The 16,326-nt window shown below is 45.5% G+C and overlaps 1 protein-coding gene across 3 annotated transcripts in view; it reads right to left on the bottom strand.

Annotated features, from left to right (window-relative positions):
• Positions 1-46: 46 nt before the first annotated feature.
• ZCCHC17 (zinc finger CCHC-type containing 17) overlaps positions 47-16,326 on the bottom strand; it is a 61,200-nt gene continuing 44,920 nt past the window's right edge. For all 3 annotated transcript variants that reach the window (XM_015542207.2, XM_015542208.2, XM_015542209.2), the window contains one exon: positions 47-946. In XM_015542207.2, coding sequence (XP_015397693.2) covers positions 785-946 — 162 coding nt within the window. In that variant the 3' untranslated portion in view covers positions 47-784. The remainder of the gene's footprint in view (positions 947-16,326) is intronic.

The raw sequence follows: 16,326 nt of genomic DNA, 5'->3' as shown, positions 1-16,326 counted from the left end.
AAATTACCCAGGAAGAGGGATTACGGCAATAAGAACCTTCAGTAAGTTTAAAACCAAACACACTTCCGTTTAGTGCCAGGAATTGAAGCAGAGACCTGAAGTGGGACCAAGGGACTCACACGGTAGTGAATACAAAGTAAAGCAATGATCTTGGCTTGAGCTGTCTGGTTCAGTGGTCTGGCAGAATGTCACACACAAGCTCAGTCACTGAAGACGATGGTTTTCTGGCTGTCACTTCTAGCATGATTGAATCATGTCAGGGGGAATGGAAAAAGTGAGCACCACTTCTTACCATGTTCTCCCTCATCCTGCCGATCTCCCTCGGCCCCCGTGTTGGATGCTCACCAAGCAGCCCAGGGCAGACCCGACGGGGAGGGGCCACCCACTCTGTTCTCCAACTACAGCCAGACTCGCCTCCACAGCGGTACCTGTGGCTGGAGCCTGGACCCCTGTGCAGGAATCTGGCTCTGGCAGTGGCAGCTGGAGAGGGTAACAGGACCTCCTGCTGGATGAAGGAAGTTGAGTGAACGAACGGGCGAGCTGCAGGGGTCACTTGCAAAGGGACCAGGAATGATAAGTGAACGACAACTCATTCGGGCAGATGCTTCTGACTTCTAACTCCCAAACCTGCCTGCTGCATGAGGGGAAGTCATCTCCCATGGGCGAGAAGCCAGCGGGGTGGGAGGCCATTTTCTCACTACTGAGTCTTTCCGGGAGCCAGGGCTTCAAGGCACCAGGCTCCTGGTTCCTCCTCCTCTCGGCCACCCCCCTACTCTCTCCGCTCTCACTCCTTGTGCTTCTTCTTGTGCTTCTTCTTCTTCTTCTTCTTCTTCGCTGCCTTGCTGTCCTTGGAGGTGTGCCTTGCCCTCTTGCCTGTGTCACTCTCAGAGTCTGAGCTGTCCGAGTCAGATGACTTCCTGTCTCTGTGTTTCTTTTTCTTCTTTTCCTGAAAAGAAAATTTAAAAAGTGGCGTTGCGTGTGTGCGTTTGCTTGAAAGTACTGCAGCATATAATCAATAGGGGACCATTTAACATATAAAGCATTAAGAAGAGTAAGTTAAATCTTCAAGTATCAACGAGAAAAGATACCCCAAACAAGTGAAAGGACCGAGTCATGCTACAGCATGTATCCTAGAGTCCAGCGCGTTTACCATACCATATAATGTGTATATTTACACATACCTGTAGACGTGTAAAATACACAGGTGTATGAAATACACAGAACAACGGAAAGGACACAAACTGGCGACGAGTGACCTCAGGAATGAATGAATGGAGGGAAAGATGGGAGTCTTTTACTTTTTACTTCATAGAACTCTGTCCAGTTAGATTCAAAAAACCAAAAAACCAAAACACGAGTGTCCTTACTTTTATTTTTAAAAAGCACAGGTGAAGGGAGTCCTTAGAGGTCATCTAGCGTAGCTGGAGGCAGCGCCCCCAGGGGCCCGAGGTCCGCGGAATCAGAGTGAGAGCTCCAGGACCTGGGGGTCCCGCGCTGGTTTCCAGCAGACCTGATGCAGGGAGCAGAGCTGCCATCAATTAGAAAGGCTCCCGCTGCCACCCTTGACGTGTGTCCTCTCTAACCTGCGCCAACGGCCCTGTGAGATTTTACTGCGAGAGGGAAGAGCCCAGAAAGAACTTTCTCCAAACTACAACCACCACACCATGCCGCCAAAGGAACAGCACAGACTCAAAGGATGGGAGGCAGATTTCTAGACTTCCGTGCGGGGCTTCAAGCAGTTTTTAAGCAGCGAGTAGCTTTTTCCTTGAATTTCAAACGTCTGTATTGCCTCAGGAAGGTTTCTAAGAAGGGGATATTAGGGGTAAGAAAGAGACGGGGCTGAAGAGGCACGGCTCCTGCTCCCTCTACGGGTTCCCGGCCGGCATCCCGAGGGCTGTTGAGTGCCTGAGTGATACGCCAGGTCTTAGGAGCCGCTGTGAGAAATGATGGACGGAACACCGGACCAGGTGTCAGACCCAGATTCGAGTTCTGGCTTTGCCACTTACGATCACTGCTCTGCAACTCAGCGCGAGCCATTTTATCTCACGAGACCTACTCTCCTCAAATGTGACGTGCAGCTGGGAACAACACCTGTGTCACACGTCTGTGGTAAAGACGTGATGAGACAGTGTCCGCGGCTCAAGAGGTTGAGAGCCACTTGTCCCAGACCACACGGGCAGGGCTGGGACCCGCACGCGCATGAGACAACTGGCAATCTCCTGAGTTTTCCTCTGTGGCGCACGGCCTCTCCTCCCGTACAGCAATGGCAGGCCTCGTTGTATGGTGGTCAGTGCAACGATTTCGGAATCAGACAGAGTAAAGTTCAAATTCCAGCTGCCGCTTATTAGCTCTGTCACTTGGGACGAGAGACTTAACTTTTTGGAACCTCGGTTTTTTCTTTTGTTAAAGAAGCTATGCGGATTAAACAAGACAAGCACTAGTTACCAGGCACGAAACACCTGATACGTGGTAGGCGCTCAGTGGTAGCTACAAGTACTGTTCTCTCATTTCAGAGAACTCCCGGAATGTTCTGACAGTCTAGTCAGACATCTCTGGCAGGTGAGTCAAAGTTTTGAGAGAAGAGTAGACCAAAACTGTTTCTTGAAGTCTCCAGTGGAGTAGGGAGACGGGAACAAAGCCGCCCCAGGCCACATCACCAAGCTGTAGGGACCGCGGCTGGGGGAGCGGAGAGCCAGCAGATGGACGGTGCTGTATCTTCCGCTGACAGGCTCATGGAGACCAGTCACGGGGTACGGGGCCCGGGGAGCCTCACTGCGTTCTGCCCCTGAGGTAGGGCAGGGTCCTGGCGGAGCGAGTCTGGCACCTGTCCCTCCAAGCCTGGCGTGGATAAATACGTGAGGAAGGGGAGCAGTAGCGTTTTACATCCAAACAGTACTTTAGTTTATCGAGCTTTCTGCACCCGTCCCGCTACAACAGTAATCCGGTAAGGTCAGACTTCAGGAATCCCCACCCCCACCGTGCAGATGGGAAGGCTGCAAGTAAGAGGATCACCACGAGGTGACCGAGGCCCAAGCGACAAGAACAGTGTGCTTTGTAACTCACGGTGGGCGTGATGTCCACTGTGCTTGCTCTCAAAGATGTAAGCTCAAGAGGAGGAAAGAGAAAAACAAGTCACAGGCCATGTGGGATGTGGACTCTACCTAGAAAGGAGGCGGGGGGGGGGGGGGGGGCGGGGAGGGAAACGGCCTTCTAGACCTCACTCTTGGTGCGAAAACTCTTTTGTAAGCTGACCAAAGAAAATCTAGTCCTCCAGCAGGTGGCGTCAGTTGCTTCAGCGGGGGTGGTGCAAGACGAAGGTCTGGAGTTGGGATTAGGGAGAAGATGCACAGCCAGAGCCTACACCAGCTTCTGGTGCCCTGACTGCATTCAAGGGGCAAGTGGAACGGAAGAGAAAGGGTAAAAAAATGACCCTGGATGTGAGTCCCTGGCAGACAGGCCGGGAGGTGCATGGGAAAGAAGCCACTGCTCAGAACTGCTCTCCAGGAAAAGCCAGTATCCAGTGACAGCAGCTAGCCCACCCATTTTCTCGGTAGTTCTGCAACAGGTTAGCAGCAGCCCAGCAGGAGAAAAACAAAAACAAAAACTGCGAAAGGGGAATAACAGCAGCTAACTTTTAATAAGTACTTAATTCTCTAGATGCTGAGCTGGGTACTTTATACACATACCTCCCTCCTCTGACCTTCACAACAAATCTGTTGGTTTTTTTTTAATGTTTATTTTTGAGAGAGAGACAGAGAGACAGAGAGGGAGACAGAGAATCCAAAGCAGGCTCTAGGCTCTGAGCTGTCAGCACAGAGCCCAACGCGGGGCTCGAACTCACAAATCATGAGATCATGCCCTGAGCCAAAGTCAGACGCTTAACTGAGCTACCCAGGTGCCCTTCACAACAAATCTATTAAGTGGCCATAATTACCCCTATATTTTCAGGAAAGAAAAAGGTAACTTCAGAGGGGATGACTGAGATGGACTTGCCCACATGGTAGGACATGGATTTGACTCAAGTTGGGTCCCAGAGGAGACGTTCTTTTTAGCTCTGTCTGCATTAAAGGCAGCACCTAACTTAGTACCTGCCAACCAAAGGCACTGATTTTTGGCCCAAAATCAATCAAGTGAGCATTTATTCTTATTTATTCTTAAGAATTATTCTTGAGAAATGATTAGTTCTCAAACGGAGAAGTTCACTGGGGTGAACTTTCGGGAACTAAGATAGAGTGTAATTCCTTGATAGAATTTACCTATAATGCACCAGTTTACCATAGCTTGGAATGGGTAAGACCAGAAGAAAAAGGTTTATCAATCAACTCATAAATATTTATTTAACTTTACTTACAAAGCACTTTAGGAAGCCACAGGGGCATACAGTGTTGCTTAAGAGATAAGGAGAACACACCAATTTTTAATAGAATTCAGGCACAATACCTACTATTTCACTGAGTAGTGGAACTTGGCACCATTCCTCCAAACCTGAGCCAACCTCGTCAAATCAGGGAATAACTCATCCGACAAGTATTTATTGAGTGCCTTCTGAGAGCCAGGAATATCCATTAATTAATTAGTCTCTTAAAATAGGATAGTCGAGTGAGGTCGGAAATCAGGGATCATGAGCCTTCAAGGAACAAATCATCAAAGATAAAAACTAATGGAGATACTAGGGAGTCCATGGCGGTAATGTTAAGCACAAAAAACATGCCATTAACACACAAGGGAAAAATCGATCATGTCTGAGGAATCTGAGGCTGGCTTCATGAGAGATAATATGTAATGTGTTATGCTTCCGAAGCATGCATATGGTTTTGGCAGGTCGAATGATGGTGGTGGTGGTGCTGATGGAAGAAGGAAAGTGGGGGGGAGACGGGATGAAGGCAAATGCTCGGAAGATCTTTCAGGGGGTGACAGATCACCTCCTGTGTAGCTATTTACTATGCACTGGATTCCATCCTTTCTCTTCTACTCAAAGTCATCGATCCAGGAATTGTCCTCTCTCCTGGATCAATTTCCCCCTTTACTGGCTCATTCCCGCCAATAAACAAATATGCTATAATAGTCCCATGAAAAAAAAAAAACCAAAACCTGGGGGGAGGGGTGCCTGAGCAGCTGAGTGGGTTAAACATCCAACTCTTGATTTTGGCTCAGGTCTCACAGTTTCTGGGATTGAGCTCCACATTGGGCGCTGCACTGCCACAGCAGGGGTTTTCTCTCTCTTTCTCTCTGTCCTTCCTCTGCTCACATGCGCTCTCTCTCTCAAAACGAATAAATAAAGTTAAAAAACAAAACAAAACCAAAAGCCTCCTGGGGCACCCGGTGGCTCAGTCAGATGGGCGTCCGACTCTTGATTTCGGCTCAGGTCAATTATCTCACGGTCGTGAGATCCAGCCTCAAGTTGGGGCTCAGCACGGAGCCTACTTGGGATTCTCTCTCCCCGCCTCTGCCCCTCCCCCACTTGCTCATGCTCTCTCTAAAAACACAAAAACAAAACTAAAACCTCCTGAACAACTTTAACCACACTGTCATCCTGGCACTCCACTGAAACAGCTCTCGTCCGGGCTACCAACGACCTCCACGTGGCCAAATCCACGGTCCTCATTTACTTGACCCGCCAGACGCATCTGACACACTCCATCTTCCTTAGAACATACTCCTCACTAACTTCCACCGCATTCTCTTACTTGTCCGCTCACTTCGCTGGCTGTTCCTTTTCAGTCTCCTTTGCTAGTTCGTCCTCACCTCCAGAGCCCCTAAAAGTTGGGACACTCCAGTGTTCAAAGACCTGCCCCCTTCCTAGATTTATTCTCCAGGTGATCTCACACATGAACGTAAACACCACCGTCTGTATGCGCTGACTCCCACATTTATCTCTCTTACCCGGGCCTCTCCTCTGAACTCCAAACGACACGCGCAACCGCCTACCGTGGGTGGGTCCGCGTGGATACCTGGCCGGGGTCACTACCGCCGCACCCTGCCCTCACGCCACCCCCTCCAGCTTTCCTCCCCACCGTCGTATGTAGCCACTCAAACCAAACCCCGACTGCTCCCCACTCCCCTACTAACTTCTGCATTCCTTCTCCTCTCAACTCGAATCTTCCAGTTACTCAGTCCAAAACCTCTAGAGCGCTCTTCAACTGGTCTCTTCCCTACCTCGCATCCAATCCGTCAACAAATTCTGTCAACTCTGCCTTCAAAATACATCCCCACCTCGACTCCCTGCTCACCACCCCCACCGCCTCTCACGGGGACTGGGAATACTGTCTGCTAACGAACGAGCTCGCTGCCCAGTCCCCACACAGCGGCCAGGATGACTCTCCTCAACGGCAAGCCAGATCACGTCGTGTCTCCAGGCAGAGCTCTGACGACACCCGCCTCCCTCTACTAGGACAGCTGCGGTCCTCACGCTCTCCTACGAGGCCCCCCATGGCCCGGTTCCCCAAACTTCCTCTCTTCTCCCTCGCTTCACCCTGGTTACTCTGGCCTCCTTACTGTTCTTTAAACATGCCAGCTCATCCCCAGCATCTGGCTACTGTACTGGCTGAAATACTCTTTCCACTTATCGGAGGGGCCTGCCTCCCCTCTTCCTCCAAATACCCACTCTGATGATGCTTTGAGAAAGGCCTGCCCTCACCACTCAGCCTGCGATGGTGAGCCACCTCTCCTCCATCCTCCCATTCCAGCACTCCCTCTCTCTCAGAATCAAATAGACTTTTCACCACAGCACTTAGCACTACCTGGCATATTGGTACTACTCTGCATTTGCTTACCAGTTCATTGGCGGTGACCCCCGTTGGAATGTAAGTGCCGTGAAGACAGGGACTTACAGTTTTGTTCACTACTGTCCCTGCAGTGACTAGAACAGAGCTTGGCACACAGAAGCTCTTTTAATGAATGAGGTTAAAGAACAGTTGCGTGTGGGAAGGAACTGGTCAGAGATGATGCTGGGAGGCTGGACAGATTGTGAAGAGTCTCAAACTCAGACTTCATTCCATAGAAGGGGGATGAATCACTCAAGGCTTTTGAGTAGACCACCCTAGACAGCTCTCTGTGCTCTATCTGAATGGGTCCAGGATTGGCAACCACCTCTCTCTCGCAGATGAGCACCAGAGGACGTTCTCTGGACAAGGGGACAAAGCCAGCACTGCAGCCAAGGAATGACATTGCTATTTCTGTTCAGCAGAGAGTAATTGCAGTAGCCACATCAAAAGAAAATTATATTCTGGATCAAATATAGTTAAATGTCACTATAATTAGTGGGCAGCCTTACCTCAAGGCACATGCTATCTCATAATATCGTACTGATTCAGAAAGATCCACGGTGGCATACAGTTAAGTGAAAGAAGCCAGCAACGTACAGACCACAGGTTCACGGAAACATTACCCAGGGTTTCGCAACAAAAACCGCTATTCCTATTTTACCAACCGCTTCATATCCCATTTCCATTTTCAACACACAGTTTCCTCTTGTTCTAATTATGCCCAACAAAAATGACTTACAATTTTCAGACACTTGGACAAAAATTGTCATGGTACTGAATGGGTTTATAGGACTAAACCAGTGCATACTAGATGTTTGGACAATGTGTGCATTCAGTGTGTGTATGTGTGTATTTTAATGTTTTTATTATTTGAGAGAGAGAGACAGAGAGCAAGCAGCAGAGGGAGACACAGAATTGGAAGCAGGCTCCAGGATCTGAGCTGCCAGCATAGAGCCCGACTCAAACCCACAGACCGCGAGATCATGACCTGAGCTGAAGTCGGACGCTTAACCGACTGAGACACCCAGGCGCCCCCCAATGTGTGTATATTTGATAAAACGAGGTGGGGGCCTCCGGGCAGGATGCTCTCATACTCCTATCCCTGTTCCCTTCATTATTACCTACTGGCACAGCAACAGGAGTCAGTCTTTGCTACTCTCCAAACTAAGGGCAGGTCTCACTGAGTCAAGGGACCTACAGAGCTACTGAGAGCAGAGATTATGGATCTATCTATTCAAAGGTAGCTAGCGTATGCCTATTATATGCCAGGCATTATGTGGAACATGTGACATCCTTCCTTTATCCTGGACCACTTTCTGGTTTCCTAACATGCCTAGCACCTTCTCCTGTCTGAGAAGCTTTGCGTTAGACATTCTCTTCACCAGACTGCAAAAAAGACGTGGGACAATGAAGTAGTCTAGTAAAGAAGCAGAGATGAGGGGTGCCTGGGTGGCTCTGTCAGTTAAGTGTCCAACCCTTGATTTCGGCTCAGGTCATGATCTCACAGTTGGTGAGTTAACCCCCCCCCCCCCCGCTTAGGGCTCCATGCTGACAGCACGGAACCTGCTTGGGATTCTTCTCTTCCCTGTCTCTCTGCCTCTCCCCTGCTTGTGCACTCTCTCTCTCACTCTCTCCTTCCCTCCCTCCCTCAAAATAAATAAATAAATAATTAAAAAAAAAAAAAAAAGGAAGAAGAAAGAAAAAAAGCAGAGATGAGAACCCAATAGCCTATTTCTGACTTTCTGGTTCCAGTTCTGAGTGGCCCAACCACACTTCATTTCCTGTTGCTGGATTTCTATGGGACCCGACAACCACCCCTCCTTGGAGTGGGTGCCTGTCCTTCGTCCCCAGAAATACCTTGGGTGCTTATCTTTCTCCTTCTGCTATTAGCCGTTGGGTGTAGCTGTTGTGTATAACCTTTATATCATGTGACTTGCCCGTTGCCTAGGCCTTCCACACACTAGGCACTCCCGCCACCCACTAATTTATTCAGCAGCATGGACTGCTAAAGGCATTTCCCTTCAGGTGACTCTACCTGGTCCCACATTTGGTTCCCAGAGCCAACTAGTCTGCGACAGGTATCTGAATCTGCCACTGTCACACCCCCAAAACTTGCATCACAAGTAGAAGTGTTCGCTGGTAAGGAAAGTCAATCTCCCGTTGGAATCAAAGGTTTGGAGGGTAGGGGAGCCTGGCTGGCGCTTGTGACGTCCGATCTTGGGGTTGTGAGTTGGAACCCCACATTGGTTTTAGAGATTACTTAAGGACATTTTTTAAAGTATTAAAAAAAAAAAAAAAAGATCTAGAAGGTAAAAGGAAACAGACAGGAGGCCTAGAATCTTGATTTACGCTTGTGAACAGAAAGAAATAGATCCACATGAAAAAAACAGATCAATAGATAATGTCAAATGGTTGCTAAGGAGTAGCTGGTGACAGAGCAAAACTAGCAAAAAAGTGACCTTACGAGTCCTGCTAAGTCGAGCTCCTAGCAACACACAATGACATGTATAAGGCACTCAATACATATTTGCTGAGTAAATAAAGAGAGCGCTAACTGAATTAGTGGTTGACGTGCAGGATATAAAAAAGAACACAGGGTGTGCAATCCAAGGGCCTGGTTCTTACTGTAGGTCCATCTCTGGTAGCCGTGTGCTTTAGGGGAGACAGCTTCTCTTCCTCTCCATTTTCCATGTAAAATGGAACCATAGTACCTACTCTGGCCACTTCACAGGAGTGATAAGGATAAAACAAAATAAAAAACATGAGGATATTTTATAAACTGTCATCCCTAAAGAAATACAAAGTATAAAAGATAATGAAGGGATTAACAAGGAGGTGAAAAGACAACACTAGATGAGATCTTGGTAGAAACAGGTGGGGGGAGTTTTCACAGTTTCAATTCTCTAGAGCACTTTTTAATCAAAAATGACTGATGAAGTTAGAAGTTCAAATACACAAAGGTACTTGAAAAAATAGCGAGATATGATGATTATTACTGTCATTGTTCATCAGACCATTTCTCTACTAAGTGAGGTGGAGGGTAGGATAATGGGTTGACTAACCAGGTCATAAAGAGCCTCACACCTAGCTGATCCTTAATAACTGTTTTTGATGAAATGAAATACACATTTCGAAGCAGCTTTAGAAACAAAGCAAAAACTTGGGAATGCAAGCTGGTGCAGCCACTCTGGAAACCAGTGTGGAGGTTCCTCAAAAAAACTAAAAAGAGAACTAATTACCCTATGACCCAACAATTGCACTACTAGGCATTTATCCACGGGATACAGGTGTGCTGTTTCGAAGGGACACGTGCACCCCCGTGTTTATAGCAGCACTATCAACAGTAGCCAAAGTATGGAAAGAGCCCGAATGTCCATTGATGAATGAGTGGATAAAGAAGATATGGTATATATATACAATGGAGTATTGCTCGGAAATCAAAAAGAATGAAATGTTGCCATTGGCAACTATGTGGATGGAACTGGAGGGTATTATGCTAAGTGAAATTCGTCAGTCAGAGAAAGACAAAAATCATATGACTTCACTCATATGAGGACTTTAAGACACAAAACAGATGAACGTAAGGGAAGGGAAACAAAAATAATATAAAAACAGGGAGGGGGACCAAACAGAAGAGACTCATAAATATGGAGAACAAACTGAGGGTTGCTGGAGGGGTTGTGGGAGGGGGGATGGGCTAAATGGGTAAGGGGCACTAAGGAGTCTACTCCTGAAATCATTGTTGCACTAGATGCTAACTAATTTGGATGTAAATAAAAAAAAAAAAAAAAAAAAAAAGAAACAGAGCAAAAACTAATTGTACCAGATGTATTAAGCAATGCAAAACAACTTAACCAAAGACCCACAGAAGTGAAACAGCCACAGAACCACTTTAGGAATCTGACAATATCATTTACACACTAAAAGGTTAAAAGAGAAAGAACAATCCTTGGAACACAGAAGTAGAATCGCAGTCAAATATCAAGCTCTATTAAAGCAGTTAAATGACCTGTTTGTAGACATGTTCTTAAATGCAGAAAATCCTAAAGATTCCATGAAACAACTGTTAGAACTAATAATGAATTCAGCAAAGTTGCAGAAATACAAAATCAACACCCAAAAATCAGTTGCATTTCTATACACTAACAATGAGCAATCCAAAATGGAAATTAAGAAAACAATTTCACTGACAATAGCATCGACAAGAATAAACTTACAAGGAGGCAAAAGGACCTATAACCTGAAAAGTACAAAATGCTGCTGAAAGAAATTAAGAAAACCACAAATAAATGGAAAAACACCCATGTTCATGGATTGGGAGACTTAACATGGTTAAGATGTCAATACTACACAAAGCGATCCACAGATCTGATGCAACCCTATCAAAATCCCAGTAACATTTTTCGTAGAAATAAAAAAATCCGTCCTAATGTTCATATGGAATCTCAAGCGATCACAAATAGTCAAAATAATCTTGAAAAAGAAGAACCAAGTTGGGGGACTGACCTATCCTGATTCCAAAACTTACTACAAAGTTAGAGTAATGAAAATCATGTGGCACTAGCCTAAAGACAGACATACAGACCCATTGGATAGCGTAGAGAGCCAGAACTAAATAAACCCTCACATATACAGTTAAATGATTTTCAACGATGATGCCAAGATAAATCAATGGGGAAAGGACAGTCTTTTCAAAAACTGGTGCTGGGAAAATTGGAGATGCACATGCAAAAAAAAAAAAAAAAAATGAATTTGGAGCCACACCATATACCAAAAAACCCTCAAGATGGACCAAAGGCCTAAATAAAGGTATGAGTTAAAACTATAAAACTCTTAGAAGAAAACGGAGAAGAAAAGCTTCGTAACACTGGCTATGACAGTGGTTTCTTGAGTGTGACACCAAAAGCACGTGACACGAAAGGAAAAAATACGTATGCTGGGCTTCATCAAGATAAAAATTTTTGTGCATCAAAACATAATCACAGGGTGCATGGGTGGCTCAGTCAGTTAAGCGTCCAACTCTGATTTTGGCTCAGGTCATGATCTCCTGGTTCAGTTCGTGAGATTTTACTCCGCACCTGCTTGAGATTCTCTCTCTCTCCCTCTCTCTCTGCCCCTCTCTGCCCCTCTTTCTCTCTCAAAATAAACACACACAAAATCATGTGAATGTACTTAACACTGTCACAAAAAACCATACACTTAAAAGTGACTAACATGGGAAGTTTTAAGTGTGTTTTCACCACGAGTTTTTTTTAAACGTAAACATGGAATAAAAACAGGACACTATCAATAGAATGAAAATGCAATTCAGATAATGAAAGAAGTATTTGTAAGAAGTCCTGTAACTAATCAGGGATTGACATCCAGAAAATGTAACAAACTCCCTGAACCTAGTCTACTTGAACCTAGTCTCTGACCACAAAGACTCTATTTTGAAGCACCAGCTACTCATGGCTGACATGCACTGGGCTGTGCTGTATGCTGCCCTCTGTGCTCAGAGTTTTATATGCATTACCTCATCCTAACAACCTTATGAAGGAGATGCTTATTATTCCCATAGCGGGGCACATGGGTGGCTCAGTCGGTTAAGCATGGACTTTGGATCAGGTCATGAACTCACAGCTTGTGAGTTCAAGCCCTGCCTCCAGCTCTGTGCTGACAGCCCAGAGCCTGGAGTCTGCTTCATATTCTGTGTCTCCGTCTCTCTCTGCCTCTCCCTTGCTCGTGCTCTCTCTCTCTCTCTCAAAAATAAACATTAAAAACAAACAGGGTTCAGAGAAGGTTAGTAGTAATTAGTCTAAGTTCCACAGTGAGAACGTGGCTAAGATTGGAACCTGGGCAACCTGTCTCACAGCCCAGGTTCTAAAGTGCCACTCTTTACTGCCTCTGCAAATCCCTCCACATTTACCTGATATTGTATAGCACTGCAAACGAGCATCATGAGACCATGTGACAAAAATGGAAAGGTGCTTATGGCAAAGTAAAAAGAACAGGAAACAAAACTGTACATACATGTTTATTACATGTAGGTGAAACAGGCATCTGAAAACAGAAGTAGTGTGCCACAATAATACATATTCTGGGGGTGCCTGGGTGGCTCATTCCATTCAGCGACTGACTCTCGATTTCGACCTCATGATTTGTGAGGTCGAGCCCCACGTTGGGCTCTGTGCTGGTAGCATGGAGCCTGCTTGGGATTCTCTCCCCCTCTCTCTGACCCTCCCCCGCTCATGCATGCACACCTTTCTCTCAAAATAAATAAACTTAAAAAAAATTTTTTTAAATATAAATTCTGGCAAAGGAGTGTGGTTATGGGTTGCCTTTCTTTTCTTTTGTTGTACATTTCATATTCTTATCTGTACACGTAATATTCTTATTACAACATTAAGAATAATGTTATAAAATAGTGGAAACTTCCCTTTTCCCTCGTTATAATTTTTTTTTTATTATTTATTTTTGAGACAAAGAGAGACAGAGCATGAGCAGGGGAGGGGCAGAGAGAGAGGGAGACACAGAATCTGAAGCAGGCTCCAGGCTCCGAGTTGTCAGCACAGAGCCCAACACGGGGCTCGAACTCATGGACTGTGAGATCATGACTTGAACTGAAGTCGGATGCTTAACCAACTTAGCCACCCAGGCGCCCCCGCCCTTTTCCCTCTTTAAATCAAGTCCTCAGACCTCTGTGAAGAAGGCTCTAGAAACACTAGCATGAAAAACAAAGGTATGTAAGGCCAAGCCCTGCGTTAAAATATCAGCAATACTGCAGACAGGATGGGTCGGGGGTTGCCTCTGTGAGGGAGCAAGGCTAAACGTGGCAGTGCTGAAGGTTTGCAGAGGCTCCGAGAAGACAGTGCTGGAAGCAGGGGCTTTTGTAAGTTTCTATTTCTTTGGTTCACAGGAGAACAGTACCGAACAGAAAAATATCTCCACAGTTCTAAATCAGTGTTTTCCAAGTGCCAGTCATTCCTACAATATGACAATTTTTATTCCATGTGTTTACAAACTGCTAATTTTTTACTTAAAATTTTAAAACTTTATTACTTTTCTTTTTACTTTAAGACGTTTTACTTTAAAAACAACAACAACAAAAAAGTTTTACTTAAAAGGGAAACTTTATAACAATAACTATAAATAGAAAGCCTGCATCCCTTGCTGTAAGTAGAAGGGAACTATAAAAATAAATACATAGGGGCATCTGGGTGGCTCAGTCGGTTAAGCATCTTGACTCTTGATTTCAGCTCAGGTCATGATCTTACAGGGTTGTGAGATCCAGCCCCACATCTGGTTCTGGGCTGGTGGTGCAGAGTCTGCTTGGGATTCTGTCTCCTTCTCTCTGCCCTTCGCCTGCTTGTGCACATTCTCTCTCAGAATAAAAATACATCAAGAGACGAAACAATGCTTTAGCTAGATATAATTCACTGCCTGCTAAAAGCAGTAACTGTGGGGTTAGACAGTTTGCTTTCAAGGAGGCAGTTTGGATTTTATTTTAAGTACAGTGGAAAATCACTGAAGGATTTTAAGTAGGAAGACACATGGTCTGATTGGATATCTTAACAACCCTCTCTTGGAAGTTTTTTAAAAATGAGAAAAAAACGAGAAAAGACACAGAAGAACTGAACTGAACAACACCATCATCTACTTTTACCTAAATGACAATCACCAAACGCTACACCCTGATGGAACCCTTGTGCACTACTGATAGGAATGTGAAATGATACGGTCACTGTGAAAAACCGTACGGTGGTTCCTTAAAAAAAAAAAAAAAATCTAAACAGAATTACCCACTAATCCTGCAACTCCAATTCTGGGTATATACCCAAAGGAACTGAAAGCAGACCTTGAAGAAATACCCGTACAACTATGTTCATAGCAGCATTATTCACAATAGCCAAAGAGTAGAAGCAACCCAAAGTCAATAACAAAATGAATAGATAAACAAAATGTAGTATATAGACACGATGAAATATTATTCAGTCTTAAAACGTAAGGGAAGTGACCCATGCTATAACATGGATGACCCCTCAGGAAAATTTATTAAGTCAAATAAGCCAGTCACAAAAAGACAGGTACTGTGTTACTGCACTTACCTGAGGCACCAACGGTAGTCTAACTCTTAGGGACAGAAAGTGCTATGGAATTGTATGACATTTCTGGACATAAGAGACTCCATTTTGAAGCTCTTTTTTCCTTCCCAAACTGACGAACGCTCGAACTGGGACAGAACGTCAATTGTCTTACAGGCGGTTGCTCATAAAATTTCAACACGGCAACTGGTGTTCGGATCATATGAGGACAGTAAAGTTAATTAATACATACCAGGGCCAGTTTCATTTGATAGCGCAAGTAAAATAATCAGTAAGAGAGTCATCAGAAGTGGCTCAAGCGGTCAACCCCAAACTAGCTGGGTCTTTCTTTTCTTCTCTTCTTTACCTAAATCATGCAGTTACCCCATTTCCATCTCTCTCATAAAAAACCCTGCTTTCCCTAGATGAGTGGGACACTTCTCTGGTTATTCCAAAATCTGTGCTCCCCAGATTGCAATTCTGAGACCCCAAATAAAGGATTTTGCTCTTTTTCAGTTTTGCCCCTCTTCTCAGTTGACAACAGGATGGTGGTTCCCAGGTGCCGGGCGGGGAGAATGAGGAGTTAGCGTTTAAGGGTACAGAGTCTCAGCTGTGCAAAATGAATGGTTCTGGAGACGGTGCCGGTGAGGACAACCATCTGCACTTAATGCCAAAGAACTGTACGCTTAAACATGGCTAAGGCGGTGGGCGCCTGGCTGGCAAAGTGGCAAGAGCATGTGACTCTTGATCTCGGGGTCCTGAGTTCGAGCCCCACACTGGGTGTAGAGATTACTTAATAAAACTTAAAAAAAAAAAGTTTTTTTAAATGGTGAAGATGGTAAAATTTATGTAATGGATATTTTACCACAATTTAAAGAAAACAACATTAACACCAAATCCAAAGGCTGCAGATTTTGCCTTGAGAAACTCGGTGAGTGGTGATCTATTCACGGAGATAGGGCAGAATGTGGAAAGAGCAGCTCTGGGTAGAAAATACAAGAGTTTTGGGGTGGGGCGCCTGGGCGGCTCAGTCGTTAAGCACCTGACTTCGACTCAGGTCACAATCTCACGGTTCCTGAGTTGGAGTCCCACATCAGGTGAGCACGAGCCCCACTTTGGGTGAGTATGAGCCCTGTTTTGGATGAGCTTGAGCCCTGCTTTGGGTGAGCCCGGCTTCTCTCTCTGTCTCTGCCCCTTGTGGGACTGTCTCTCTCTCTCTGCCCCTTGCTCACTTGTGCCCCACCCCCCCAAATAAATAAAGAGTTTTGGGGTATGTTAAGCCTGATGCAAACTTGACAATTAGATGGAGATGTTAAGTGGGCAGTTAAATTTTTTTTAAGTGTATTTATTCTGAGAGAAAGAGGAAGAGGGTAGGAGAGGGGCAGAGGGAGATGGAGAGACAGAATCCCAAGCAGGATCCGCTGTCAGCACAGAGCCTGATGCGGGGCTCGGACCCATGAACCATAAGATCATGACCTGAGCTGAAATTAAGAGTCTAC

This window comes from Panthera tigris, chromosome C1 (assembly GCF_018350195.1).
Source record: "Panthera tigris isolate Pti1 chromosome C1, P.tigris_Pti1_mat1.1, whole genome shotgun sequence".
In the NCBI taxonomy this organism is placed as follows: Eukaryota; Metazoa; Chordata; class Mammalia; order Carnivora; family Felidae; genus Panthera; species Panthera tigris.
Note: the sequence above shows the minus strand (reverse complement) of the source record. Positions and strands in the feature narration are given on the sequence as shown.